This window comes from Pipistrellus hanaki (assembly GCF_964339955.1).
Source record: "Pipistrellus hanaki genome assembly, chromosome: 13".
Lineage (NCBI taxonomy): Eukaryota > Metazoa > Chordata > Mammalia > Chiroptera > Vespertilionidae > Pipistrellus > Pipistrellus hanaki.
In genome coordinates this window covers 19,498,264-19,524,842 of record NC_140515.1, presented here as the reverse complement: position 1 = coordinate 19,524,842, position 26,579 = coordinate 19,498,264, and the positions used below count along the sequence as shown (strand labels likewise).

Below are 26,579 nucleotides of genomic sequence, written 5' to 3'. Positions count from 1 at the left end.
ATACCCAGATTTTCAGTGGTTAGACTCATTTCTTGAGATGCTATTTAATTCTATTTGCATCTTTAATTGACAGATACAATGGCAAATGCAAAGAAAATACATAGTGTTTGTCTCAGAAAGTGCCCTGATTATTTCCAACAAAGTATGTCAGAGTACATACTCAAGGCAGGTCTTATCCCATCTTCTCAGTCAACATATTACTTGTAACAAAATATACAGCCGATTGGAATCACTACACTAGGAACAGATATACGCCAGATGTTCATTATCACTTTAAGGAATAAAATTAAAGTACAGCATTATATGAATTAGAAAAATATTTAAAAATTTGCATTTATTTGCAGCTCATTTCTTTTGTGCAATGGTATGAATATGACAACTGATACTTTTATATTTCTACTTTGGTATAATGACTTTGCTTTTTAAAAAGCTGAAACTGGCATTCTATAAGGATTATATTGCTATATGGTGAAAATTTTTCACTGATTCATGCCAGAAATCAAGAGAAAATAAGATTTATGAATAAATCATATTTGGTAATCTATTAAAACATAACCACATGTCAAAATGCATTTGAAGGAAACTAATTGAAACAAGTCACACCTTTGTGCCATTCTCCAGATGATTTTACTTGGATTATTTTTTAAATGTACAGTAATTCAGTTTGTGGAGCCACTTAGTCACGAGTTTACTGATTTTAGCAAACTAATTTATTACATTAAATTTGCTCACTTAAAAAATAGCTGGCTGTTTCTGAAAATGTTTATTAAAATATATAGAAAAAGCCTTTATTATATTTAAAAGTGCCCAAGTATAACAGGTACCATGATATAGTAACTATTTACAATATATTTTCAGAAAGTGACAAGGTTCAGATTAGATGCAGAAAATAAAACATCACACTTTAAAAACTTGGTATTTCCACTGGTTCTTTGTGTTCTGCAATTGGAAGATAACTTCACAAGTTTAGTTTTCTATATATTCCAAGAGATTTGTGTTGAAGTTTTTCTTCACCATTAGAAACTGTGATTCTCTGTGAGACCTCCTCAGTTTGGCACGCCGATTTTGGAACCATATCTAAAATTAAGAAGAAATAAAATAGCTCTCAGAAACATTATTTCATTATTCTTAACTTTTCAATAATCAGGAATAACAACTAAATTTGAAAATTACCTGGATTCTGTCTTCCTCTAGATTCAATTTTTGAGCTAAGTCTTCTCTGATATCAATGCCAGGATAGCAGTTTACTCTAAAGACATTTTCCAACACTTCAATCTAAGAATAAGGAAATAGTTATTTAAAATGTTGCTTCTTGGAATGTCATTATAAAATGGACTTTAATTTGTATAGCAAAATTTCATTTAAATCTTGGACTATTATTTCGTATGTCTTTTTTTTTTTTTTTTTTTAATAAAATGACTCACAAATTGTTTTTAAAAAGATACATTCTGTTGTTTCATTAATAAGGCCTAAGTTGAAATCCCAGAGTGAATGGGCTTTTGCTCAACAGGGTGCCAATTAAAGTCTTTGTATCATTATTATTAGTTGAAAAAACTTCCCACCTGGTTTTGAGTAAAAGCAGTTCTTGGTCGTCTGCCTCTATACCAACTCAACTCTCTTTTCAAAGACAGTCTTTCTGAGGTTGGAAAGTAACTTTCATATTTCATAACTCTTTCTTCTGGCACTGGGTGACCCACAGTACAAGAGAATAAGAGTCCATTTGGAAGGCTTGGGACATGTAGACATAGGTTAACATCTTTCTCTAAAAAAAGAAAAATAAACCCCCTCTTAGAATTCCAATCCCACATTCCACAAAGTTCTATAAGAATTTCAGAACTTGACTTTAATTTTTCTAGTGATATTCTTCCGAGTTTCACAGGAGACTTGACCTCTCATCAACCAAAAACCAAAAAAGCAAATCAAAGTGAAGATCCTCCTCGGTGATAGAGGACCTTTAGGTCTCTGAATGCCATTTATTTTTCAGTGAAAAAAGAATATCTGATGTGTCAAATAAACACAGAGATCTGCAGGTGCGTGGCCTTTCCTGTGAGTGACCTCTATACCCACTGGATTCAAGGCTGTAAGTCTTTTTATTTCCCGTAGGACTCAGCTGGGTATATTAAAAGTCCTAGATAACTTAGTTATGTTATGTAACTGGATGAAACTGCAGTTTCTTTTTAACTCTAGGCAATATAAGATTAAAGGCCAGAATAAACAGTGCAAAAGAAATGAACGAGTTTTAAAAAGCAAGCATACCTGAGGAGCTGCAGGTGTCTGCCCAAGGCCTGTGGGGTTTCACGGGTGGAGCGCCGCCGTCTTTCCTCTGGTCCAGCCCTAAAATGCTCTCAATGGAAAAGGAGCGGGGCGAGGGTTTGCTTTCCCCAAGCCCAGCGCCCTCCTGAAGGCCAGGAGACATCGTCTCGTGGGCTGCACAGGCCGGCAGCTCTGGCCTCTCTGTGCACCTCTTGGCTGGCTCTGCCCCACACGTACAGGGCAGCGATCCTCCTGCAGGTCACGTTAGGGCTCTGCTGACAAGGGGGCTGGATTTAGAATGTCACTAATTAAAATCCTGTCTTAGAAAGTTTTAGCAAGTCAATGAACACCCGGTCAGCAGCTGGAGGAGTTAATTGTTTATTTGTTTGCAAAGCAATTAGCAACTAATGGCTACACCAGGGGGGCCACCTACAGGGACAAAAATGTGTTATCTCTCCTAAGCAGAACACAGACTTAACTTTCTCAAAAGAAGTGATGCACAAACTAGCACTCCTCTTTTATTTGAAACCATTAATGCATAAAATCATGCTTTTATTCTGAAGTTTATACTTTCATGGGCTCCAGTTACCTAAACATACAGGCAAGATAGGAAAGCAGTCAAGTAATAAATAATCTAATTTAAGTGAATTTCCTTCCAAAGAAATTGGAAAAAGTAATAATCTCTTAATGCTATTACGGTAATTCTGATGAAAATTCCTGTTTTTCATATGCATATGTAATAGTAAATGTTGTCGATGAAAGCACAATAGTATTTAGAGTGCAGCATACTGGAAAAGGTTGGCAATGCTATTAACACTGAGTGTAATTGTCTTCCAAGTGCCTGGATTAATTCATAAGAAACAGTTGCACCAAGTATTTTAAATAATTAATGAGAAAATTCCCTTCTTTCGTCTTTTGTTTTAAATGAGAGAGAGAGAAATTTATATAAAGATTCATATGTAACTATCTCCAAGCAACTTAAAAGCATGGCTTCAACCAAAAGGGAGGGATTTCTCTCACCATAGTTATTTTAAAGAAAAGAACATAGTGTACTGTATTTGTATTTTTTAAAGAAAAATTTCCCTCTGAGGGATTGGGGGGTTTCCATGAAGACAATAGGTTTGTGAAAAACAACCAAGAACAGAATGTTTTAAATTTGTAATCCTAAGAAAACTTGAAATTAAGAGAGAAACATAGCTGCTAATTGGGAAGATTTTGAAGTGGCCGCTCCCTGCAAAGGTACGGTACTTTCAGTTCTGTGCTCTTCTCCCAGTCCCTTCCTGATGGTCAGATTCATCATGCTTTCAAACAACTCCTGGACTTTTCTTCAGGAAAAATAGGCTGCTCATAGAGGAAATAGGCTTTGATGGAATTCAACCTCATCAGATTGTATCCCCTCATGATGTCATAAATTCTCCTATGCAAGCTCAGTGAACAAAAGATTCACATCAACAGGCACACGTAGGATGGTGTGTGGATATATAAGTAAAGCCATGCTGAGAACTGTCAGACAGACGTGAGCAAAGCAAGGACCATGGGCCAAGAACAGAAAGCCCAATGCCTAACCAGGGGCAAAACAAGAACCTTGCTCCAAGGTAACATATCTTCCCCTCACATATCATTGGTCATGAAGTTTAGACCCCCTGACCTTTTCCTCCCTAAACATAGCATATAGGCTTTCGTTGTATTTCAGCTCTAGGGCCAGAAAAGTAGCAAAACAGACAAGTGACACTATGGCTGACCTCAGAGCCAGCTCACTGACTGTGAAATGACCCCTGCCCTGGCACAGACCAAACAGTAGAGACCAGGACCCTGAAGAGCACACCTGGAAAGCTGATGAATATTCTATTGAGATATTCCCTGAGACTTCCCTTAAGATTTGAGGGGGGGGGGGGGGGGGAGAGGGAGAGAGAGAGAGAGAGAGAGAGAGAGGTGCTCAGGACAAGGGCCCCAGTGGGCAGTCTTCTATCCCTCTCTTCCCCCACAGGCACTCATCTCCTAACCTCTAAGGGAGCCCATGAGACTTGCAACAGGGGGAGCAATGGACAGCAGCATCTCCTCCCAGGCTACCCCCCCTGACCCTGTCTCCGAGGCCCCCTTTTCTCTGACTTTTCAGTGAGACCAAGCAGCCCAGGCTAAGCTTTCCTGTTGCTTTTCTTATGACCTTCCTTGCTTCACTGTCCTAAGTATATTTTTGCTGCCGTCATGGACCCAATACCACTTCCCTTTGGAAATCTCCATCAACCAACACCTGTTCCTTAAATAAATTCAATTTTTCACTATTTGCCCTCTGAGAAGGCTACTTAGCCTGTCCAGTACCACTGACTTGAACCTTTCAGGAATGAATAAACTAGTAAACATTTATACCTAATGGAGGTTTTACCTATAGTAGATAGGCTGTACGAAAATGGGGTGAACTTAATCTGGGATGATTTGGAGGAAGAGAGACTTCATACCCTTCCCAGATTCCTTTCTCTCCTCTAAAACATTCATTCATTCGACAATTGGTTGAGTACCTACTCAGTACCAGAATAGATAGAATAGGATCCGTGCCCTCATGAAGCTCACCACGGTGAGGTAGGGGTGGAAGACGGGTAACGAACAATAGTAAATAAACAAATTCACACATTAATTAGAAGAATGGAAAAAGGAAGCAGGTGAGCCAGGTAAGCTGGATCAACAGTGCACAAGGTGGGAAGAAGCCTCACTGAAAGTGTGACCGCCACAGAGTAATGCCTCAGAGGTGCAAGTTGAAAGGATGCTATAGCACATGCTGGAGTCGCTCCAGTCCCCAAGTGCTTCTTTATCAAGAGGACATTCCAATATTTTTATTTGTCTTGAGTTGATTTTATCTGGATTTACATACCAGTTTACATATAGGTGAGTTGATAAAAATCAAAGGTAGGAAAGAATTCCTCTGAAAATGGGGGTAAATGTTTTCTCATATAGTCACTCAACAGAATTTTATAGAGCACTTAATATGTGCCAGACACAAGTCTAGGTACTAGAGATCAGGGTTGAACAATACAAGATAATCAGAGAGTGGTAAAACTCATTAAGAGGAATAAACAAGCCGAAACCGGTTTGGCTCAGTGGCAGCGCATCGGTCTGCCAACTGAAAGGTCCCAGGTTCAATTCCGGTCCAAGGCATGGACATTGGTTGCGGGCACATCCCCAGTGGAGGGTGTGCAAGAGGCAGCTGGTCGATGTTTCTCTCTCATTGATGTTTCTAGCTCTCTATCTCTCTCCTTTCCTCTCTGTAAAAAGTCAATAAAACATATTAAAAAAAAAAAAAAAGAGGAATAAACAAGGTGGTGGTGATGAAACTTAACAGGGTGGGTGGATAGGTAGGTGGGGAGAGGGTCTTTTAAGTATAACAGCTGGGCAGGCCTCCCTAAGGAGGTAACATCTTAGCCGATGCTGAGGAGGAAAGTCAGCAATGCCAAGATACTGAGAAAGAACATTCGGTTTAGGGAACAACAAGTACAAAGGTCTTGCAGCTGAAAAGCACTGGAATATTTGAGAAAGAAAAGGCAATAGCCAAAGGGAAGTGAGTGGTACCAGATGCTATTATTTGGAGGACCAGGCCGGGATAGATAATGGATGGCTTTTATAAAAATCACGGTAATGAATTCAAGTGCAAGGGGAAGCCAGGGTAGAATTTTAAGCTGGGACTGACAGGATAGTCTGAGCAGTTTTTCCCCCTCTTAATCCTAACCGGAGAATATTTTTCCATTGATTTTTAGAGAGAGTGAAAGGGAGGGAGAGAGAAAAGGAGGAGGGGGAGGAGTAGGGAGGGAGAGACAGAGAGTGAGAGACAGAAATGTGAGAGATACATTGATTGGTTGCCTCCTAACAATGTGTCCTGACTGGGAAATGAACCCTTCAATGTGATGCTCTAACCACTTATCAACATTGAACAGGGTGTCCGAGCAGGCTTTACTCACAAAACTTCTGACATGAAATGTATATGGGTTTTCCATTCTCCCAATTCTCTGCAGATAACAACTGGGTGTCCTACAATTCAACTCAAGTCTGACACTAACTTCCAGGAGTTAGCACAAACCCCACAGGTTCAGTCCCACAAAACTGCATCCACTTCAGAAATCAATCACAAATCCTAGGTGGCCACTTGTACTTCTGACCAACTGGCCGCAAATCCAAGGTTTCCATGAACCCTACTTAGGCTCAGTTATGTGCTAGAATGACTCCCAAAACGCAGGAGGTACTTTACTTATGTTTCCTGTGTTATTATAAAGGATAATAACTCAGAAACAGTCAAACCGAAGAGATGCATAGGACAAGGAATGGGGGAAAGAAGCTCTCTGAGCCACCACCCTCCTAGCACCTCAATGTGTTCAGCAATCAGGAAGCTCTTTGAACCCAGTTGTTTTGTGGAGGTTTCGTTACATAAGCTTAATTGTTTAAATCATTAGCTATGGGTGGCTGACCTCAATTTCTAGTTCCTCTTCTCTCCCCTGAGGTTAGGAAGTGGGGCTGAAAGTTCTAAACTTTTAAAAAAAATATATTTTATTGATTTTTTACAGAGAGGAAGAGAGAGGGATAGAGAGTTAGAAACATCAATGGGAGAGAAACATCTATCAGCTGCCCCCTGCACACCTCCTACTGGGGATGTGCCGCAACCAAGGTATACATGCCCTTGACTGGAATTGAACCTGGGACCTTTCAGTCTGCAGGCCGATGGTCTATCCACTGGGCCAAACCGGTTTTGGCTGAAAGTTCTAAACTTCTAATCAAGGTTAATAAACCTGGAGGCAGATTGATTAAGAACAGAAAAACACATATTACCAATATTAGGAATAAAGAGATGTATAACTACAGAGACCACAGACATTAAATAGGAAAGGATTATGAACAACTTTATACCAATAAATTCAATAACTTGCATAAAATAAATATCTTTAAAAGCTATGATTACCAAAACTAAGGTAAGATGCAATAGAAAATATGACTAGTCAAATATCTATTAAAGAAACCAAAATGGCCCTGGCCAGTTTTGCTCACTGGTTAGAACGTGGGCCCGTGGATCAAAGGGTTCAATTCCTGGTCAAGGTCAGGTTCTATCCCTGGGGTGTGTATGGGAGGCAAGAAATCAACGAGTCTCTTTCATGTGGATGTTTCTCTCTCTCTTTCCACCCTGGCTCTCCCTCACTTCCACTCTGCCTGAAAATCAATGGAAAAAACATCCTCAGATGAGGATTAAAAAAAGAAAGAAAAAGAAAGGAAGAAAATTGATTATCAAATTCTTTCCCAAGTTCACTGGTGAAATTTATCAAATATTTAAACAATACCAATCTTATACAAACTCAGAAAATGGAACAGGTCCCTTCTAAATTTGTTTTATAAGGTCTGAATAACCCTGATAATAAAACAAATTATATATAAATATCCTTTAAAAACATGGACTTTTTTATTGCTTAAAATATTAGCAAATTGAGTGTAGAAACATACAAAGATAATGCATTATGACTAAGTGGGGATTTTCCCAGAAAGGCAAATTTAATATTTAAACATCAATCAATGTCATCCATTATATTGACAGAAAAAAAGCAGTGATCACATTAACAGATACAGAAAAATATTCATGACTTAAAAAAGTCTTTCAGCAAATTAGGATTAGAAGTAACTTCCTTAATTTGATAAAGGACATCTATAGAAATAATCAGGTAATATATATAATAGTGAAATATTGAATGCTTTCTCCCTAGGATTAGTAACAAGGCAAGGATGTTTACTTTAAGCATTTCTATTTTAACACTATATTGGATCTAAGCCAGTGCAATAAGGTAAGGAAAAGAAATTAAAGTCAAATAGATCAGAATGGAAATAAACTATCTCTATTCACAGATGACATGATTTTTACCTAGAAAATTTTTAAGAATCTATAAAATAAATTCATTAAAAAGTATAATGTCATTTTTGTGATGTTCTAGAATGCATAAAATGAGTTTATATTGAAAAAAAATCAGAAGGTGAGGATGGAGGTGGAGACTAAATGGGAAGAATGAGAAAACTTGGGGGTAATGGTAGTATTTTATATCTTGCTGGAGTTTGGATTACACAGATGTATACATTTGTCAATTCTATTAGTACGCTTCACTATGTAAAATTTATCTATTGAAGTATAAACAAGTATTGAACTATAGTTAATGATAAGCATGCTGATGAGTTTAAGGGAGAAGTTGTTGATGTCTACACTTTAAAATAAAAAATAAATAAGATGGGTGGATGGATGGATATGTGATTAACATTAAACATCTATAATAATAAAAGCATACCTTCCGGATGAAGCCAGGGTTGCGAGGGTCGAGGCAGCCGTGCAGTTACAAGGGCCAAGCCCCTTGCACGACTTTCATGCATCAGGCCTCTAGTTAATCCGTAACTACAGACCAACAGAACCTCTAGTGCAATGGAGTTTTCTAAGATAATGGAAATGTTCTATATCTGCACTACTCAATATGCTAATGAGCACTTGAAATGTGGCTAGTGCAACTGAGGAACTAAACTTTAAATTTAATTTACTTAAATTTAGTTTGCCCACATGTGGCCAGCATAGACAGAGAACATTTCCATCCCTGCAGAAAGTTCAGCTGCTCTAGAAGTATAGAATAATGTTAAAAATAGTGATGATGAAAACAGACACTGTTCTTTTGTTCCTCACATGAGAACAGTCTTTCACCATTAATATAATATCTACAGTTGGTTTCTAATAAATGTTATTGATCTATTTAAATTGCTTTATAGCTTCTAAAGCATTTTAGCATAGTATATGTATTTAATCCTTTTATAAATCCTCCACTATATGTAGCTGAGGAAACAGAAACTGAGAGTTCACTTGTAATTTACTGAAGTCACCAGCTAGCAAGTGGCAGAGTCTTGACTTGGATTTTCTGTTGGAAATTCCCTATTTTATAGACATTATCAAATAACAGTGACTGCAACTTCCTCACAAATGATCTTATGACATGAAGTGTACTGATCAGTTAAGAAAAAGGTTGTGAAACCTTGCAAATGATTTATCCTCAATATCTTTTAACATTTGTTTTGATATGAGAAATAAAAGTTTGACAACTGACATTGAAGATATTTTAGGAATCATAAATTATACAGTCTGTATTATAAACATCTACATGTATGAGATAAAAGTAAAAATTTAGAAGTTTATGTTTGATAACTTCTAAATCCACCCAGGTTTTTACTGTTTATTTTCTAATTGTGCATTACAATTAAGTTCCAAATCATTAACATCAGGAAAAACGCCCAATGTCTTAGGTGTTTTGGCAGAGATTTTTTAAAAATATTTTTTATTAAATTATTATTTTTGTACATATACCAATGTCCCCCGCCCCCCGGGCAGAGATTTTTATAAATCAGCCATATAATTATTATGCTCATAGTCTGTGAGCATAGGATAGAAATGCAATAAGTAAAGCTCTAATGACACTTGTACCTTATTTTTGCACAGAAATTACACTGTCCTATTTGAGACTGTCAGTATTTTTTAAATGTTAAAATGTATTTTCAAAAATAAAAGCTTTTTTTTACTGTTATACATTCAGTGTTTCCTAGAACAATGTCAAAATAGACATTCAATAAATATCTGTTAAATGAGTGAACAAACAAATGAATGGATGGATGGGATTAGGAAGACGACATCTGCAAATTGGACAGGAAATGTAACTGCTGTGGGTTTTATTATTGTTGCAATTGTTTTTTTAAAAAATTTTTATTTTTTATTTTTCAATTAAGTTTACATTCAATATTATTTTGTATTAATTTCAGGTTTCAGGTGTATAACATAGAGGTTAGACAATTACAATATATACTATACAGTGTTCCCCCTGATACTTCCAGTACCTTCCTGGCACCATACATAGTTATTACAATACTAGAGACCTGGTGCATGAAATTCCCTCAGCCCAGCCTGTACCCTCTTGCAATCTGGGACATCCTCTTCCCCCCCTCCCCCCTCCCCCCTAAGGTTCCTAGGCCTACCTGGTAATCAGGGCCTATCCAGGCTTTCCTTCCCCTGGCTGCCGGCTGCTGGTCCCGCCCCTGCCACTGCTTGCCATCTGTGCAATACTGTCCCCACTCCCCTGCCACTGCTTGCCTCTCTTTGTGGGTGACAGGCTTGGCTGGCCTAGGCCTCCCTCTTAGGGATGATCACTGGACAGCCCCGCACACCTGGCCAGTGGCCTGGGCCTCCCTCTTGGGGTAATCGATCGTGGGGCCCCCAGATTGATCTCCCTGCAGAGGGAGGCCCCACCCACCCCCTGCAGCACGGCCGGCTGGGCAGCCTGGGCCTCCCTCTTTGGGGCGATCATGGAGCCCACCTCCCCACCCTCAATTGATTGTCTGCCAGACAATGGCCTGGGCCGCCCTCTGTGGGCAATGGTGGGGCACCCCAACCAATCACATTGCACCCACCTTGGCTGTTCTGGTGCCAGTGCATGTCATAGCATGGTTGTCTGGAAGGAGAACACAGGCCCTGCTGGCTGTGGGAGGTCACTGACCACCAGGGAGCAGCTCCTGTGTTGAGTATCTGCCCTCTGGTGGTTAGTACGCATCATAGAGACTGGTGATTCATATAAATATATATCCATCTCCCTGTGATCATTCTGGTTGCTTAGGCATATATATCTCCCCGTGATTATTTTGTTACTACCAATTTGTACTTAATCTCTTCACCTTTTTCACCCATTCCTCCAACCTCTCTCCCCTCTAGTTCTTAGTGTGTGAAGGTACTCCTAGTTTTCTGTGAACCAGTTATATATCACTCCAGGGTAATCCACAAATTAGAAAACATTATGGCAATCTGTAGTGAAAATTTAATAAAGTGAGATGCAAATTCACTTTTAAAATCTGAGCTTGAAATTTAAAAATCTCGAGTCCTGTTAAACAATTCACATCTGTGGGACTCTGTTGTTCCTTGTGACACAAGGGATCTTTCTCAGTGATTACAAGGTCTGGGAGAGTTTGGGCTGTTTCATACACTCTTCTATTTTTCCCAGCACCTCTCACAGTGCCTGTCACATAGGAGATATTAAGTAAAGGTTCACTTTATTTATAACATATAAATAAAGGCTTTATTCACAAAATCTCAAGAGCACAGTTTCATATTTTTATATTTTCAAATCAGTTAAAATGGTTTTCATTAAAATATGGTGTTTTGCACGTAGCAGGCCCTTGATTTTAAAAATTAATATGAAGTAATTTGAGGCTTCCTGTCAAAATGACGGCATTGGTAAACAAGGTACTCCCATCCTTCCACAACCACATCAAAATTACAATGAAACCATAGAATCACCATCATTCAGAACTGCCTGGAATCAGGCTGAATGGAAGTCCTACAATTACAGAATTACAGAATAAGCCACATTGAAAATGGCAGAAGGGGCAGAGGCATAGAATGGGATAGTCTGACACCTACGTGTGGCATATTTTTAATTGGAGGGATGTTTTGGCTGCAGAGGTCTCCGTGAGGAGCAAAACATCCCAGCCCCACATCAGGTATCTGAGGCCAGGGTTGCAGTGCCAGGAAGAGAAGTCCCATAACTTCAGGCTGTAAAAACCAGTGGGGATTGTGGTTGAATGACACAGAGGCTACTGGAGTCCCAGGCAATTCCTCTTAAAGGGATGGTGCACAGACTTACTCAGACTCACTTCCTCTGAACTCCAGCACTTGGGCAGGAGCTTGAAAAGATCAAAGGACATATGGGGAGGAACTAAACTATCTGGCATCAAGGCAAGAATTGGGGGAAAGTTTTGTCCCAGACAAAAATGATAGCAAAGGTTATTGTTGCTTTGCTGAGACCTCCCAGCTCCAGTCTGACAGGCATTTGCCATATCCAACTCTCCATTAACCTGGCCCAGACTATTTGCCAGGCCCTGATAATTTCCTGAGACACCGCTCCACCCAATTAGTAGTCTCACCCAAGCTGTTTGCAGTGGCTTTTCCATATGAATAGCCTGTCCTAGCTCAGGCTTCAGACTTTCCTAAAGTATCTCAAACAAGCAGCAGCTAGCATCAGTGTACCCCATACCTCATGATAAGTGGCCCCAGGCCTGGCATTAGCAGTAACCTTCCTTGGTTTACAATTTGGTATCTCCTGGGCATTTCCAAGGCCAATAGAAGTAGCAGCCATCTGCAAATCACTCTATATCTTGTGCTAGGTGGCCCTGGGCAGTGGCTGACTTTGCACCTCCAGGGAGTCACCAAAGCCAGTGCATCCAGTGTTCATCTTCAGACCAAGCCAGATTACAACCCTACCACATACATTAGCAACACACTCAAGGGGTAGATTTGGAGAGCACCAAAGCCCCACTGAAGCCAGTCTTGTACAGCATCTCCTGTATAGCAGCTCTTCTGCAATAGTTGCAACTGGTCCTCATGGATAATTGGCCTGGGAGTCAATCCCTCCCAGTGATGCCAACAGCATTGAAGGCTCAACTACAACAGGATAGTACACACAGCTCACACAGGAGTGCACCTAGAGTGCCTATCTCAGTGATTGGTGAGGCTGAGCCACTGGGCCCTGAAGGACACCTACCACACAAAGCCACTCTACCAATTCCAGGGGACATAGCAGCTCTACCTAATACATAGAAAGGAAAAACAACAACAACAACAACAACAAAAAAAAACCCCACAAAACAAAAACAAAAAACAGGGAAGCAGCAAAAATGCAGAGACAAAGAAACATATTGCAAATGAAAGAACAGAAGAAATCTCCAGAAAAAGAACTAAATGGAATGGAAGCAAGCAAACTACCAGATACAGAGTTTAAAACAATGGTTATAAGGATGCTCAAGGAACATAAATGAAAACTTCAAGGAACTTAGTGAGAAGATCAGTGACATAAAAAAGGACCAGTCAGCCTGGCCAGTGCAGCTCAGGGGTTGAGCGATAAACCATGAACCTAGAAATCACTGGTTTGATTCCCAGTCAGGGCACCTGCCAGAGTTGCAGGCTCCATCCCCAGTAGGGGGTGTGCAGGAGGCAGTCAATCAATGTCTCTCTCTAATAGATGTTTCCACCTCTCTATCCCTTTCCCTTCCTCTGTCTCAAAAAAAAAAAAAAATCAACACATTAAAAAAATGTATTCAATATCACAATAATAGAGTTAAATATGACAGTTTCCTTCAATTCTATCCATTTTTACTCAGCACCCACTGATTACTACTACTAACAATTTGGTGCCTTTCCTTCTTGCCTTTTTAAAATGCCTTCACATAAATGAGTGGACACACACAGACACATTTTTATCCACATGGAGTCAGACGTGTATTTTTCTGCTCGTGGTTCACCGCCCCTTATTCCCACCTTCGCCCTATGACACACTGTCAGTATGTACAGCTCTATCTCCTTCTTCTACAGTTGCTTGGTGCTAGACATCAAATGGATGGATCATAATTTATTGAACAACACTCATTGGCACTTAGGGTTGTCTCCATTTTTTAAAAATAATCTAATAATTTTAGATAAAATGGGAGAGCCTGATTGGCATTTATAACATTGTTTCTAGGGAATAAATGTTATGGTTCTTATCAACTTAAAAACAAATTTTTGAATCATAACAAACATTTATTAAACTCCAGCATGCATCAGTATACTAGGTACCCAGGAGATAAGATGATTTCTACCGTCAAGAAACTCCTGATCAAGAAGATAGTAATTAATATTAATTTTGTGAGGTATGATTATGATTATATTAAAAATGCTCATAAACTATTGACAAGTTTACTATAGACAATGTTAATTTGCCCATAATTTATATCACTAATTAATTCAGTTTCCTCAACATTTTTTCAAATCTTACTTCTATTAAAGGTATTTTTATCCAAAACTAGGTAAAAGTCAAAGTCTTCACAATAGGTCACAAGGTTTTACACAGCGTGGCCTCCTCTTCCTCCTTCTTCCGAGTCAGACTTCTCCTGGCTCATTCCTCCCTTGTCACGTTGGTCTCTATGCAATTTTTGAAAACAGGTCAGACAATTCCACCCTTAAGTCTTAGGGCCTCAGCCCTGGTGAGCCTATTTTTAAAATTGCAACTGCCTCCTCATCTTTTCCCTGCTCTATTTTCAATAGCGTGTACCACTTTCTAAAATACTATACTTCTAATGACTTACTATGCTTATTTTTTAAAAATCATTTTTCTTTCTTCTCACCATCCTCACAAGGGCAGATTTTTAATATTTTGTTCATTACATAGTAAATGGTTGTGGAATAAAGACAACCATTTCCTGAGATAGTACTTTGAATCTCAAAACTAAATTTATAGCACCACCTAGTGCTTTTTGGAAGGATGTGCTGATTAACTCTGATATTTATTTGCACTGGCCATTTGCTTTTATTTGTTTGTTTGTTTTTACTGCCCTCTGTGGTTCTGTAGAAATTACAATGTTTTCAATGATTAAACAGTGTGAAACACACTGGCTTCTCTAAGGGCCACCTCTTTTCTAACCTGACCCAGAATTAGAGTGGGAGTAAGAGTATCATTAAGTTTTATGTCTTTTAAACTTAGGGCATCTACTCCTCCGCATTGCCAAAAACCCTAAAACAGGATAAGAGCCTTTGTTGTTTTGGTACCTACAAACATTTTTTATTGATTTTAGAGAAAGAGGAATGGGAGAAATTAAATTGCCAATTAATATGCTCATCTCTTGGCTATAAAACCCCCTAAGTCAAAGTGATAAAACACTAGCAAAGGTAATGTTAATGTTTAAAATAGTTTCAGGATTCTCTAAAAGAATAAGCACAATCTTTTAACATAGGAAATATTGGTTTCTTTAGATATGAAGAAAGGAAAAAAAAATAAGACAGGGAAGTTTCCTTAAAAGCATTAAAATATTTAAGATTAAATAATGAAATTAAGCTAGGTAATTTTTCTTGAATGTTTATTGTACTTAGCACTATTGTGAAAACTCATTAATCATCTTCATAACCTCCTAATGTAGGATCTCTATGTTAAGTCCCATTTTTCATGACAGAATGGAGACACAAAGTCACAAAAATAGTAAAGAGTATAGCCAGGAATCAAAGATAGCCAAGCTAGTCTAGGCTTTTATCCATCTCTCCACAGAACTGAGAAGGACTTTGCTTTGATTCAAAGTTCTTGGCCTGGCCAAAGAAATTTAGTAATGTCCTCTTCTTTCAAAAACAGCCCTAGCTAGTTCAGTTCAGTGGATAGAGCATAGGCCTGCGGACAGAAGGGTCCCAGGTTTGATTCCGGTCAAGGACACATGCCCCAGTTGCAGGCTCGATCCCCAGTGCGGGGGCTTGCAGGAGGCAGCCGGTCAATGATTCTCTCATCACTGATGTTTATCTCTTCCTCTCTGAAATCAATAAAAATATATTTTAAAAAAGGAATCAAACAGAAGCATATACAGTTATTCTAGGAATAAAGTTTTATTCTTTGTACAGCCAAGAAAGTAGAAGCTACAGAATTTAAGGATGCTTGGCAAAGAGCAAAGGCAATATCAATGTCAAGGTCACAGGTGGAGGATGGTTTGCAGTGACACAGTGAAGAATCTGTTGATTCTTGCTGCTTATCCACCTCTTTTTGAAATCCACTCCTCAGAACTTTTGAGTCTACCCTCAGATTTCCCAAACCTTTACCCTATTTGACCACTGGTTCTAATGTTTTAAGGTGAATAGAAATGACTCAGTTTCCCAAATTGCCAATTAATTTCTAATTTCTTGGTTTATTTTAGCTGTATGTTAAGAAAACAACTGAGCCCCAGCCAGGTATCTCTGTTAATTAGAGCACTGTCCTGATATGCCAAGGTTGTGGGTTTGATCCCTAGTCAGGGAACATACAATAATCAACCAACAAATGTATGAATAAGTGGAACTGCAAGTCAATGTTTCTCTTTCTTTGTCTTCCTTCCTCTCCTGTTCCTCTTTCTCTAAAATAAAAAATAAAATAAAATAAAAATCCCACTTCTAGGAATATATCCTAAGAAACCTGAAGTACCAATCAGAAAGAATGTATGCACCCGTAAGTTCATAGCAGCACAATTTACAATAGATAAGATCTGGAAAGAGCCCAAGTGCCCATCAGGAGATGAGGGGATAAAAAAAAAGTTGTGTACATTTATACCATGGAATACTATGCAGCAGTAAAAAAGAAGAATCTCTTCCCTTTGAGACAGCATGGAGGGGCCTGGAGAGGATCATGCTAAGTGAAATAAGTCAGTCAGAGAAAGACAAATATCACATGATTGCACTCATATGTGGAATCTAAGTAACAAAATAAACTGATGAACGGAGCAGATCCAGAGACGTGGAAGCATGAAATAGAGTGCAGAATCTAATAGGGAAGGGGGGAAGGGAGAGAGAGGGCAGGTAATCAACCAAAGACTTGTATGCATATATGCATTACCCATGGACATAGACAATAGGGTGCTGAAGACCTGGGGCTGAGGGGAGGGGCGGGCCGGCTGGAAGAGTCAATGGGGGGAAAAAGGGAACATATGTAATACTTCCAACAATAAAGATTTATAAAAATTTTTTAAGAAAACAATTATCTGTTAAAATGAGTCCATTAACAAGTGATTTACTAGGTAACATCCAGAATTATTTGAGTAGGAATTCCTCAGAATTTCATATTTATTGGGACTTTCAGGGGATATTTGTGAAGATGAGGCCTCCCCTACTCTCCGAGTGATTCTGGAAATGGTGCCCCTGTCCCTATTCTCAGATGGAATCTAGGACTCTTTTCTTAAATGTTTACTTGACTGCATTTTCTGAAATACAAGGCTTCTCTGGAACAGAAAATGGTTATTCTCCATTTTGGATGGAATTTTTCAATATGTGCTTTGAGGATTATTTGCTTTGACTCACATGGGGTAACTCCCACCCCATTTCTGACCTCTGGCATCAGAATCTTCCAGCTGTGCTAACAACCTTCCCCAGATGACTTGTATGACCTAGGGGGATAATTTTGAAAAGTAAAGTATCAGAATCATTTGTGTTGTTAGATTCTTTCCTATTATAGACCACAGACCAGAACTTCAAGGAGTATCATATAAACACCTAATTATAAGATCAAATATAATTTTAAGAGACTAATAATTAACAAATCTATTTACAGGATTGTATACCTTTTTATTGTAAATTACATGTATGAAATGTCTCAAAGCATTATGTGGTGAATGTCGTTTAATCCTGCCTTGCCTTCCATAAAATTAACCAGCTGGCCAGAATTTTTACTGTGCTCCCCACATGTGAGTCTCCAGTAACCCCCTAAGGCATTCTCTCTGAACAAGCCTCATTTCCTGTGTAAAAGGAACTGAGTTTGGTCAACGGTACAGAATCTAGTTGATTAAACTTAAATTGGTTGTCAGAGGAGGCTGTAATTCTGCAGTTGTGGAGATGTTTTAAAATAGAAAATACAATAATCTTTTTGGATGAGCGGAGTAGTAGCCTAAAGATATAGGATCCAAACAGAATGCCTGTTAAGATTCTTTTTAGTTTTATGATTTGACTAAACTGCCTCTTCATTCAATTGAATGTCAACTTGCTTTTTGCTTTTTTTTTTTTTTTAATCAGCAGAGTCCAGTAAGAATTCCTTGTCCCTCCTTGATAATATTGTAGCCTCTTGAGAATCCATTACAAAAACACAGTTTAGATGCATATACCACACAAAGGAGAAAACCATTTAACTTGATGAGAATATCCCACCCAGATCATTCAGATACCTAATAGAATTTTTCTCTGAAATTATTGGGTTTGGCCAACTGGCCAAATCTCTTCAATAACACCCTAGAATTACTCTTCTTTCTTACACTCCGTTTTCACTTGTCGCTTACTCTTGATTCTTGTCAATTGCCACTACTTTTCTTTTCCTTCACTTATATAATAATAGAAATCACAGTTGCACCAAGAAGGTCCCTTACCTTGCAAGTCTTCCTCAGGTAGAGCCAGGTTGCACGCCACTGTGCTGCCAGAGTGAAAGGGAAATCAGGGAGGACAGACGGTTGCTGAGACCTGGAGATGCTGTGGGTACATCTACGCAGCTGGGAACCAGCAACTTTTAGTTAAAAGTTTATAACACGAAGGACACTTCTGTGAAACTACTGCAAGTCTACCTGGGAAAACATTTAAAGCCTGATTTTTATCCTTATGAGATCGTGGGAAAATCTAGCATCAATTGAAAAGTAACTTCCATTCCTGTCACTGTTTCTGGATTTGTTCCAATGTATCAGTGGAACCAGGCAACGAATAATCTTTATACTCAACATCTCTTGAATGAAAATGGAATGGGTTGGTGGGAGGAATGGCTAGATGTTTAGGAGACACTGTGATTTGCCACTTCACCCGTGAGGAAAGCTCCTAACTCTACAGAGAACTAAACCAGGCAGCGGGAGGCTGATAGGAGGGTGTGCGGTGGCTGAGGAGGCTGTAGGTGGATGAGGAGAGTGTGAGGGGGATGAGGAGAGTGTGAGGGGGATGAGGAGGTGGCGGTGAGGGGGATGAGGAGGTGGCGGTGAGGAGGTGGTGGTGAGGAGGCGGTGAGGAGGATGAGGAGAGTGTGAGGGGGATGAGGAGGCGGTGAGGTGGATGAGGAGGCGGTGAGGTGGGTGAGGAGGGTGTGAGGGGGATGAGGAGAGTGTGAGGGGGATGAGGAGAGTGTGAGGGGGATGAGGAGGCGGTGAGGAGGATGAGGAGGCGGTGAGGGGGATGAGGAGAGTGTGAGGTGGTTGAGGAGGCGGTGAGGGGGATGAGGAGGTGGCGGTGAGGGGGATGAGGAGGCTGTAGGTGGACAAGGAGGTGGTGAGGAGGATGAGGAGGCTGTGAGGGGGATGAGGAGAGTGTGAGGGGGATGAGGAGAGTGTGAGGGGGATGAGGAGGCGGTGAGGGGGATGAGGAGAGTGTGAGGGGGATGAGGAGAGTGTGAGGGGGATGAGGAGGCGGTGAGGGGGATGAGGAGAGTGTGAGGGGGATGAGGAGGCTGTGAGGGGGATGAGGAGAGTGTGAGGGGGATGAGGAGAGTGTGAGGGGGATGAGGAGAGTGTGAGGGGGATGAGGAGAGTGTGAGGGGGATGAGGAGGCTGTGAGGGGGATGAGGAGAGTGTGAGGGGGATGAGGAGAGTGTGAGGGGGATGAGGAGGCGGTGAGGGGGATGAGGAGAGTGTGAGGGGGATGAGGAGGCTGTAGGTGGACAAGGAGGTGGTGAGGAGGATGAGGAGGCTGTGAGGGGGATGAGGAGAGTGTGAGGGGGATGAGGAGAGTGTGAGGGGGATGAGGAGAGTGTGAGGGGGATGAGGAGGCTGTGAGGGGGATGAGGAGAGTGTGAGGGGGATGAGGAGAGTGTGAGGGGGATGAGGAGGCGGTGAGGGGGATGAGGAGAGTGTGAGGGGGATGAGGAGGCTGTGAGGGGGATGAGGAGAGTGTGAGGGGGATGAGGAGAGTGTGAGGGGGATGAGGAGGCTGTGAGGGGGATGAGGAGAGTGTGAGGGGGATGAGGAGAGTGTGAGGGGGATGAGGAGGCGGTGAGGGGGATGAGGAGAGTGTGAGGGGGATGAGGAGGCGGTGAGGGGGATGAGGAGAGTGTGAGGGGGATGAGGAGAGTGTGAGGGGGATGAGGAGGCGGTGAGGGGGATGAGGAGGCTGTGAGGAGGATGAGGAGGTGGCGGTGAGGGGGATGAGGAGGATGAGGAGGCGGTGAGGTGGGTGAGGAGGGTGTGAGGTGGATGAAGAGGGTGTGAAGTGGCCGAGGAGGCGCTGAGGGGGACAAGGAGGTGGGTGTTCTAGTCCAGATCAAGTCCTAGGAGCAACGCTTCACTCCTTTCTACTTAAAAACAGGCCCAAGAAGCTCCTTCCAAAAATTTCACCAAAGGGAAGTGTGATCAGTTGCCAACATACATGACTAGGGTATTCTGACTTTTTAAAAGGTGTTTTCTTTGTGACTTTAAAGAAATATGGAAGTCTAAATTGTGGCCTGTCAGTCCTTCAAGACCAGGTAAGAATTGATGATTTGGCGACAAAGGCACATGTTTTAAGCCGAATAAACTGTTATCCAAATGTCCAGAAAAATAATGTAGGACGAATTAGCCGGGAAAGCCCGGCTAATGACACGACTTCGGATGCCACAGACCTCCGGTAGCCAGCAGGGAGGTGTGGAGCGGGGAGACCGGCCGCCTCGGGGAGGGGCGGGAAGGTTCGGGGTGAGGAACGAAGGGAAGGCCACAGCAGCAGGGCCTCCGGCGTGGTCCCTGACGAGAAACATTGAGGGACAACTGGAGCCGCCCCAAACTCCCCGCTGCGGTCCTCACTCGAGCCTCTGGTTCCCGGGACGCGCGCGGCGATGGGAGCCGGCGCCCTACGAGACACACCCGAGCGCGAGCACGCACGGCAGTGTCCGCGGAAAGCCCCTCCCCCCCGGCCAGCCCGCCGCGCTGACAGGCATCGCCGTGAGCCAATGAGCGCGCCGGGGGGCGGGGCGTGGATCCAGAAGGGGCGGGATTTCCCGCCTGGCTCCGGGCGAGGGCGGCGCGGGAGGGACGGCTGCTAAGACTGCGGGAGAGAGAGGGTGGGTCGGGGTCAGCTGCTGCGGGTGGGTCGGCGTGGGAACCGTGGGCGGCCGCCGCGTCACCTGCCCGTTGCCCTCCCTCCGCCACGATGCCGGGGATCGACAAGCTGCCGATCGAGGAGACCCTGGAGGACAGCCCGCAGGTGAGGAGGCGCGGGCGGCGGCGGGAGGCGAGGGTAGCAGCCGCGTGGGCCGATCCCGGAGCCTGACGTCGCTGGCGGCCGCAGGGGCCCGCCCCGGCCCAGGTGGGCGCCGCCGCCCCGCGCCCCCGCCCTCGGCGAGCCGCGCCCAGAGGGAGCCACCCAGGCCGCGCCGCCCGCCCGCCCGCCCGCAGCCCGCGCGGGCCTGCGCCGCTAGGCCGGGAGCCGCGCGCGGGGTCCGGCCCCTCTGCGGCCCGGCGGCCGCGTACGTTCGCAGGGCTTCGTTCTGTGCGTTTTTATCGCCGAGATGGGCGGTGGTGAATCCCGATCCAGGGATTTCCTCCCCGAAAGCCTCTCCTCCCGAGGAAATCCCGGAGAAAGAACCCGGTGGACTCATTCGATGATGTCTGTTGAGCAAGCTGGGGAGAGAGATGAATAGATTTTCCCCGGGAGATGCTGAAAGGCCGTGCTTTTGCCCGTGCAGAGCACCCCGACCTGGTCCAGGAGCCTCCCCGCCCTGGGCGCCCGGTGTCGTGGCCGCGGCCGTGGCCGCTGTCACTCGAGCGTGTGACGGACGGCTCCTCCGAGGCTCCGCGACCCCCGCGCGGCTCCCTGCTGACCTGGCCCTGGAAAACTCATCAAAATAAAAGCCCGGGGTTGTGTGTGTTTGCGCGTTGGGGAATGCGGCTACTGCGAATGCTTTAGCTGAAGGCAATCTAGGAAAAACAACCATTCGTTATGTTTTTAGGACTGAAGGATGAAATCAGCTATGTTAAAAACACGTTGGTTGGTGGGGGCTGTCATTTGCATAGAGAAATGTCATCCTTAAGCCTTACACAGTGATTTAAGCTATGTAAGACCACGTTGATGGTTGGTTACCACTTAGAATGAAGACAATGTTCTTGAGATGTTCGTTTGAACTACACAGTTCCATGTATTTCTTCATGTGTCTTGGCAGCTTAATATGCCCCTTTCCTGGGCGGCACGTCTGCCGTGGGTTATTTTAAAATTAAAATATTTGTTCATTTATTTGAGGGGGGGGGGAGAGACAGAGACAGAGAGAGACAGAGAGAGACAGAGAGAGAGAGAGAGAGAGAATGAATATTGTGGATTTATTGTTCCACTTATTCATGCACTCATTGGTTGATTCTTGTATGTGCCCTGACTGGGGATGGAACCCGAAACTTTGGGCGTGTCAGGAGGACACTCCAACCAACTAAGCTACCCGGCTTGTGCCAACTTTAATTGCCAAGTTGAATTGGGCTCTGATTGTGGAATTGATTTGATTTTTCATGCTGAAAGTTATCTTCATTGGCCAGTTGCCTGCTGGTAATGTACTCTTATCAGCCAATACTGATACAAAGAGAAACCCACATCTTGGCTTGACTGCTAGAATAGCCAGTTCAAATTATTTTCTCTAGTGTAAAGTTATAAACTATATCTGTTTCATACACTTTGCAAAACTTATGTGAGGTGTATTGGTTAGGTGCACTTTGTCCTTTTGCTTTTTTATTATCTGAGACTCAACAGGTTGCCGTCCCCTTCTTTTGCCTGGCCTGGCTTTTCACCCCATAAAGACACACACAGCTCAAAATAGGCTGTACAGTGCCCTGGCTACGACTTGTGAAGAGGGTATGATCTCTTGACTTATTCCTTGAACTTTTCACACAATTAGTTTACAACTTTAGCATTAGTGTTTTTTTCTTTCTTTCTTTTTTTTTTTTTTTTACAAGAATGTGCCACATTAGGGTTAGTTTTACAGTAATTTTTAATGAAATAGCCACACTGATATTTCAATTTCTGGACGTAATAATTTTGAACTAAATAACATTTATTTGGGAAAATTAGTTGGGGACAACTGGGATTTGGAAAGGGAGGAAACTTGTGATTCTTAGGGAGAACCTGAGAATGGAAAGTCCTGGATCTGGGATTAGGATTTAAAGGTTTTAACCTTCACTGCCACTTGGTCCCTTCTGGTTTAGGGCAAGTTACTCAACTTCTCTGAATCACAGCTGTTTATAGATAGCTATTTTATTTTTGTACCTGGTTATAAAAATAATGTTTACTTCAGAAAAATTGGAAGTACAGGAAAAAAAAAAAAAAGCAGTTACGTGCCATGTACCCAGCCAAAAACCCTGTTAATAGTTTACTTCCTTCTTTCTATTTTTTTCTCTCTTATACATTTTAATGTAATTGAGATTATGTTGTGTATACAATTTTTATTTGGTTTTAATTTAACATAATTTAAGCATCTTCACATGTTATTACATTCTGAATAAAGGAATTTAAGGCTGCATGTTTCCTTAGCTGACTTAATAGTTAGTTGTCTTACTGGACTTTTAGACTTTCCCCCCAAAATTTTGCTTTTATATATTGGGCATACATTTTTGCTCTCATTTGGGTTACTTATTTGGGATGGAATCCAAATAGTGAAGTAACAAAGATTATGGAAACTTAAAGCTTCTGATATGATAAGTTATTATTAGACCATTTGATCCTAATCATTTTTAAAATTTTAAAAAAATTGAGGCTTTTTTCTTTTGCATAATATGAAATACTCCTAGATTATAGCACAGTGGTCAGCAAACTCATTAGTCAACAGAGCCACATATCAACAGTACAACGATTGAAATTTCTTTTGAGAGCCACATTTTTTAAACTTAAACTTCTTCTAACGCCTCTTCTTCAAAATAGACTCGCCTAGGCCATGGTATTTTGTGGAAGAGCCACACTCAAGGGGCCAAAGAGCCAAATGTGGCTCTCAAGCTGCATTTTGCCGACCACTGTTATAGCACATACTTGTTTTCACATCTGTTACCATGATGCGTCTTATAGCTGATGTTTTACTTCTAATTGCCTCAAATGTACACACCTGTCTGTTTCTCCTAGTGGCATGACCGACCAACTGCAACCTCTAAATCAGTGTTTCCCAAACTTCTCTCATGATGAGAATCACCTGGTGGAGTTGTTAAAACACAGATTCCTGAATCCCAACTAAGAAGTGCTAAACTAGAATTTTTGGGAACATATAGGTAAAATTGCATACTTAACTAGTGCTCTAAGACAGATGTTATATACAGAGCACTAAGTTAGGTATGCAATTTTACCTATATGTTCTCAAAAATTCTAGTTTAGCACTTCTTAGTTGGGATTCAGGAATCTGTGTTTTAACAACTCCACCAGGTGATTCTCATCATGAGAGAAGTTTGGGAAACACTGCTCTAAAAATTCAACCAACAAATCTGTTTAACGAGTTGAAACATTACCATGCGTGTTTGTTGTTTGAATATATTCCTTTGATACCTGATGAGATGAAGCAAGTGCCACCATTAAAACCTGCTATATGGGCCCTTGCCGGTGTGGCTCAGTTGGAGTGCCATCCCTTGTACCAAAAGGTGGTGGGCTCAGTTCTGGTCTGGGTACATACCCACGCTGAGGTTTCCATCCCAGGTTGAGGGAGGCAACTGATCATGATGTTTTTCTCTCTTCTCCCTTTCTCATTAAATCCAATAAAAAGAAAAAACTTGCTGAATGGTATCTGATGAAATGGTTTGTAAGAAAATCTGTATTGGGGACAAAAGTGGAGCGCATTTAAGAAATATTTGTACAGAATAATAGTGGATGAGAAAACATGGATATTGATAACTCTGCCAAAAAGTGACTCACAAGAGTTGAACTCTGTGAAGAAATTTTAGGGTTACTAGTATTTTAAATTTATGCTGCTGTGTTTGTATTCCTTTTTTATGTTTATATGGGAATTATATGTAAAATTTTATCTAAAGGTGTGTTTCCATAAAATTTAAATTAAAAATTTTAAGACATTAAAAAACCTTAAATTATAACTTAATTGCCAACATTGTTTTGTTTGTTTTAGTAGTATATAAAAATGGTGTAGATCACAGTGGATACCATTAGAGACTCAATGAAATGGTATTGATTGTATTTTTATAAGTTGCTAATTTTAAACAATCATACAGTGTTAAACTTGATATTTTAGTTTTAATTAGGGTACCTATTTCAACCTTGTTTGGGCTAAGATGATCTTTTTCTTTTTAAAAAATCCTCACCTAACAGCATTTCCCCGTTATTATTGATTTTAGAGAGAGAAATCAATTCGAGAGAGAAACATCAATGGGTTGCCTCCCATATGCACCCCAGCCTGGGATCGAACCGTAACCTAGGTATGTGCTCTAACTGGGAATCGAACCCGAAACCTTTTGGTGTAGGGGACTGTGCTCCAACCAACTGAGCCACCTCACCTGGCCAGGGCAAGAGGACCTTTTTAAAAAATGCTTTTATTTTTTAGATTTAGAGTTGATTTTTTTTAAGGGCAAGATGATTTTTTTTAAGTGAGAAAGTTCACTATGATTGAGATTTAATTTAAAAAAAATTTTAAGCCCTAACTATTTTGGCTCAGTGGATAGTTTCCGCCTGCGGACTGAAAGGTCCCAGGTTTGAATCCGGTCAAGGGCATGTACCTTGGTTGTGGGCACATCCCCAGTAGGAGGTGTGCAGGAGGCAGCTGATCCATGTTTCTCTCTTATCAATGTTTCTAACTCTCTATCCCTCTCTCTTCCTCTCTGTAAAAATCAATAAAATATATTTAAAAAATTAAAAAATATTTTTATTGACTTCAGAAAGGAAGGGAGAGGGAGAGAGATTAAAAACATCAATGATGAGAGATAATCATTGATTGGCCACCTCCTGCATGCCCCCCCACTGGGTATCGAGCCCACAACCAGGCATGTCCCTTTAACCAGAATCGCATCTATCTGCAGTTCTATCCACTGAGCCAAACCGGTTAGGGCTCTTTTTACATCTTAAAATAGCACTTTGAGAGATAGGAGTTGAGGTAAAGAATAAAAACAATTCTGTCAGATCTACATCTCTGGGGCATGGGAAGTAGAGGACTGAGCATGTGGGCTTTATATATTGGTGTAATGATTTTGTGTGTTTTTTTCCAAAAACTGTATTCACTTAGCTTTCTCTTCTGAAAATAGAAAGCTAAGATTAAGTTGAGTTTTAAAAACCAGCTAGCCGAAACCAGAAGATGCTACAGCTATTTCCAACTATATGAACCAGTTGTATTTAAAATCTTGGTTTTTAAAACTCAACTTACTTAGCTTTCTAAGCGTCTGCCTGCGGACTGAAAGGTCCCGGGTTCGATTCCGAGCGTCTGCCTGCAGACTGAAAGGTCCCGGGTTCGATTCCGGTCAAGGGCATGTATCTTGGTTTCGGGCACATCCCCAGTAGGGGGTGTGCAAGAGGCGGCTGATCGATGATTCTCTCTCATCGATGTTTCTAACTCTCTATCCCTCTCTCTTCCTATCTGTAAAAAAATCAATAAAATATATTAAAAACCAGCTAATTTTATCTTCTTTCTGGACTCATAAGGTTGAAACATTATTTCTAGAGTAAAATACAAGGTCATCATTTAGATTTTAAGCTGCAGTTATGGCAATAGTTTTTGGTATTTTAATTCTTCCATGCCTTTGAGATATAAAAAGCTTAGCATACTTTGCTTTGATATGCTGAGTTTCCTTGCCTCTGAAATCCTTTTTATTCACAGTCTTAAATTTACTTACTATTTTTCCCCTTAAAATGAAAAATTTTATGTACTTATTGGGGG

The 26,579-nt window shown here is 41.4% G+C and overlaps 2 protein-coding genes across 4 annotated transcripts in view; one reads left to right on the top strand and one right to left on the bottom strand.

Annotated features, from left to right (window-relative positions):
- Nucleotides 1-322: 322 nt before the first annotated feature.
- Nucleotides 323-20,657, bottom strand: HESX1 (HESX homeobox 1). 2 transcript variants are annotated; one of them, XM_084903084.1, is made up of 6 exons: nucleotides 20,376-20,657; nucleotides 18,175-18,294; nucleotides 2,257-2,525; nucleotides 1,563-1,762; nucleotides 1,174-1,275; nucleotides 323-1,077 (listed from the first exon to the last, which is right to left on the bottom strand). In XM_084903084.1, exons 3-6 carry the CDS (start codon nucleotides 2,414-2,416, stop codon nucleotides 967-969), a joined length of 573 nt encoding a protein of 190 aa, XP_084759210.1. In that variant the 5' UTR covers nucleotides 2,417-2,525; nucleotides 18,175-18,294; nucleotides 20,376-20,657; the 3' UTR covers nucleotides 323-966. The 2 variants fall into 2 exon arrangements, with proteins under 2 accessions (XP_084759210.1, XP_084759211.1); XM_084903085.1 differs by having other exon boundaries at nucleotides 20,554-20,650.
- A 97-nt stretch (nucleotides 20,658-20,754) lies between these two features.
- The window catches only part of APPL1 (adaptor protein, phosphotyrosine interacting with PH domain and leucine zipper 1), a 34,869-nt gene continuing 29,044 nt past the window's right edge, over nucleotides 20,755-26,579 (top strand). For both annotated transcript variants that reach the window (XM_084903056.1, XM_084903055.1), the window contains exon 1: nucleotides 20,755-20,953. In XM_084903056.1, the coding sequence (XP_084759182.1) occupies nucleotides 20,900-20,953 (54 nt within the window). In that variant the 5' untranslated portion in view covers nucleotides 20,755-20,899. The remainder of the gene's footprint in view (nucleotides 20,954-26,579) is intronic.